Here is a 4012-nt window from a genome sequence, read left to right as displayed (position 1 = left end):
ACATTTAGGAACTAGAGGAAAGTTGTATTTCTCATCATTGTTACATCGCACCCTGACTGGCTCATCTCCTCCCCGAGACAAAAATCATTTAAAAAAATTTAAAGCACAGTGATTAATCACAAAAGCAATATGTAATTATATATTGTGAAATATTTATGTGTTTTCTGATGGTCTTAGGCGACACCTGTGAAAGGGTTGTTTAACCCCCAAAAGGATGTCGACCCACAGGTTGAGAACCGCTGCTCTAGACACACTCCTACACACTTTACAAGGAACACCTGTTAGTTCTCCGCCTTTGGAAGGTGAACCTGTGGGTAGATGCTGAGTCCTTACAACCCCACTGGACAGAGTGGGTCCCCCATAGGGTTTCCAAAGTGTGTATGTTTACAGAATCAGACTGCCACAGCTTTCTCCCGATCAGCAGTTCATGGGTTTGAACCATGGACCTGTTGGTTTGCAGCTAAGCACTTAACCAATGCTTCTTTCAGAGGTCAAGTCTCATTATAATTATTATTGTTGTTCCCGGTTTTGTTTTTCATTTTTGTTTTTAACAAAATTGAAACATAGAGGTGACAAAGCCAGGACTGGGATTTAGCCAGTCTGGTTCCAGAATCCCTGTTACTCTGCTACACTGCTTCTCAAGTATGCATTTCTACTGGTTGAGCATCTTTTGGCTATTTAATGGAAATTTTTATATCTTCTCTTGTGAACTGCCTGTGTGTATTCTGGTTGGGATACCAAATCTCTCTTCTGAAAGGACAGGTATTGATTGAAAGGGAGAGAAATATATAAGGAGGTTTGGGTATTGCACTGGAAATAAAGCAAAGGTCACCGAAAGATGCAGAACACTGCACAACTGATGGGCTTACTTCACCCCCAACACTGGGGATGTCAGCCGAGGCAGAGGCAGTGTGCTCAGTGGCTGGCCACATGTCTTCTCTTGTGCTGGATCGGCCCCTCATCTTGCATTAAGTCAATCTCAAGGCCGTCCAACCAGTGCAGTCGTCGGATTTACCTGCCGTTCGGGCTTCTGAGACGTGACGTGAGTGCATCTGTCTCTGTCAGTGGCTCATCTATGCTACTCGGGTCATAACCGCTCTTTTTACCTCCGAGTATAAGGTACAGGTCCATGAGGGCAGTGGTGGTTCAGTAGTATTCTCAACTTCCTTTTATACAAGTGAGGTCCCGGTTCGATTCCACCATTCATCTGCCAGGAAGGCCTGCACGCTGCTATGCTGAAGAGGTATCAGCAGACAGACAGACAGACAGACTATGAAGCACGTCTGGTGACCTACTGCCAAATAACCACGCACTGCAACTGATCAGGGGATGCCCTACGACAAGCCAGTGTTGTGTTCCATTGGGCATGAGGTCTTTATGTGCCAGGGGCCAACTCAGTTCCAACTCCACCAGCACCACAACCTGCATTCCAGAACAAGTAGTCAACCTCTGAGCGGTCATAGTATGGCCTCTAACCTAAAGTAAGATTAAAAAAAAAAAGGTTTCAGCCAGCTCACTGGTTCTGTGGCCGTGTCCCTTTCTCAGCCTGCTTCTTCAGAGTGATGTAAATACTCCCTGTGACAAACTCCACAGCCACATCACCTCTGGCCGAAGTGGTAAGTCAAGGACAAGCCCTGGGAAGGTTCAAAGGTCAGGGCTGGCCCAGAAGTGGATGGCCAACAAAGAAAGGAGGTCATTATAAGAACAAGCCAAGGAAGCAGGGCTGTAACTACTGAAGCTGAAGTTGCGAGGAGAGGTGACTGCAGGACCAGCCAACAATGTGTATCCTTATAGGTGTGCTTCACAAGAGAGTAGCTGGCTCTGAGAAATGGTTGTACGAGAAGAACTGCATTGAATACAGTCTCCTTCAAGAAGTTTGATAAGTCCCGTTCCCCCCACCCCCACCCCCCACAGATTCTTGTAAATCCTTCTAGTTTCCGCCATGAGAAGAACAGGATGGTGCCCAGCTACCATTACAAAAATGTTGATCACCAATTCTATAGGAAAATCCTTAGCAAAAGGGGGAGGTGCAGAATAGAAGTTGAAATTCTTAGGGACTCTAGACATTTTAGAGCCTTGGACGATGGATGAACTCTTGTCTTGAGCTAATCATGAAACCTTAACTAAAAAAATACCCCTTGAAATCTTCCTGAAACTGAAGAACAGTTTAGATTAACTAGTTTAAAAAAAAGTCTGCCTTGAACATTAAGCTCTTTAAGATCTGTTTGGGATAAAATGACAGCAGCAATTCCAAACATCACACTGGAAACTGGGGGGCAGTAGGATTACATTACTAGAGAAGAATAACTCTGAAAAAGAGGTTGAGGTGACTGCACAGTTGGCTGGTGGTTTTGAACTGCTGACCTTGTGATTAGCAGCCCAACGTGTAACCCCTTTGGAACCATGGTTCATTTCTTTCTAAAACTACCTCATTATAACCAATCAATTCTGGTGCCTATTTCATGTAAAAAACCAAATCTGGTAAAAGTTAATACGCACTAGTTCTACTCAAAAAATGCTTTCGAGACTCATTAGCCAGAAACCAGCAGAATGTGAAGTTTAGCTTGTGAACACTTGTTTCATAGTTTGAGGTCAGAATAAAAAAAGAAATATTTCAAATGCTAAAATAAAAAAATATATATAAAATGATTATATATAATTGAAAGACAAAATACAAATTGTCCAACTATTCATCAAATGTTTTAAAGGCATCAATGGTGCATCTGAAGCATAACTCTTCCTAAACAAAGCACAACAAGCACTTTAAAGGTTTGAGGGAGTTGGCAGGGTATATCCGCCAGGAGAACGAAAACGTTCCTCTGTTACAGCCTCTTCTCGCCCATGCTCACAGATGTTATTCTGAATAGCAGATACACATTCCCCAACCAAACTCACTACCATGGAGTCGATGCCAACTCACAGCGACCCTCCAGGATAGGGTAGAACTGCCTATCCTGGGGTTTCAGAGACTGCAGTTCTTCATGGGAGTAGAAAGCTTCATCTTTTTTCCCCCCTCTTTTTAAGGGGAGAGCGCAAACGCAGTCCCCCGCTACCACAAATTATGCAGTTGAGTTTCCCACATTTGGGAAATCGCAGGGGTCAGCACATCCGGAGTGCAGTGGATATGCTTCGCCCTGGGAAAACCACCTTCATGATCATGGTACCTCCCCTGCCAGGTAAATATAGCTTCATCTTTCTCCTTTGGGCCGGCTAGTGGCTTCGAACTACATAAGTCGAGGTTAGCAGCCCAATGGGGAACCACTATGCCACCAGGGCTCTAGGTATACATTAGCTCCTGTTTATATGACTTTTTCCTATTTCTGGGTTTGTTACAGTTCAGTGAATGAAAATAATTAATAAACCAAAATAATTGTTTTCCCCCTCCAGATATGATTCCTTTCAATGTTTTATTACCATTGTTCTATTTAATAATGTTAATGTGTGTCAGCAAGGTTAAGGATTTGGTGTGTTTTTTCAAATTATATTTGTATTTCTAAAGTCCCTTGCACGACACATTTCCATCTTCCAGCTTCCTCTTATCTCTCCCAATGCTAACCGACCACAGAACAATTAACCTTTCTGTCAGATTCAGGGTTCCAGGTTGGAATGAAATCCTTGCGGTTAGGATAAGACAGCCCATGATGCTCTTTTTGTTCCCCTAGAGAATTCCTGTGATGGGACAAGACTTATACGGTACAGCAGGAAAACTAAAACTAACCCCATCTCATGGGGTTAACTCTAGGACGCAGAGCGAGGAAGGTACAATCATAAAAGAGAACCTTCAATCCTAGCAAGTGGCAGTTGTGAGGCTTCTGAGGGTGGATGGAACTCAGGGCAGGGTGGCTCAGACAGAGCGAAGTTGGAGATGGTTTTGAAAAGGAAAACAAGTCAGAAAAACAGCCAATGAGAAAAAGCAAGATAGCGAAACCCAGGGCAGAAAGGTTGGGAGATGAGTCTGTGCCTAGGGGTCCAGGCACAAAGAAACAAGAGAGAAGGAAGGAAGGAAGGAAGG

At 43.8% G+C, this 4012-nt stretch overlaps 1 protein-coding gene and 1 non-coding gene across 2 annotated transcripts in view; both read right to left on the bottom strand.

Moving 5' to 3' along the window:
- The window catches only part of NMT2 (N-myristoyltransferase 2), a 33704-nt gene extending 32573 nt beyond the window's left edge, over nt 1–1131 (bottom strand). Inside the window, exon 1 of the mRNA XM_045285631.1 lies at nt 1016–1131. Coding sequence (XP_045141566.1) covers nt 1016–1131 — 116 coding nt within the window. The remainder of the gene's footprint in view (nt 1–1015) is intronic.
- A 1890-nt stretch (nt 1132–3021) lies between these two features.
- On the bottom strand, nt 3022–3184 carry LOC115874024. The gene has a single exon (XR_004048764.1). It is a non-coding gene; the product is annotated as a U1 spliceosomal RNA (small nuclear RNA).
- Nucleotides 3185–4012: the final 828 nt, after the last annotated feature.

The sequence above is a fragment of the Echinops telfairi genome, unplaced genomic scaffold (genome assembly GCF_000313985.2).
Source record: "Echinops telfairi isolate 266 unplaced genomic scaffold, ASM31398v2 ScPeMD7_7474;HRSCAF=8512, whole genome shotgun sequence".
Classification (NCBI taxonomy): Eukaryota; Metazoa; Chordata; class Mammalia; order Afrosoricida; family Tenrecidae; genus Echinops; species Echinops telfairi.
The sequence above is the reverse complement of the archived record's forward strand: the minus strand, read 5'-3'. Positions and strand labels throughout refer to the sequence as shown.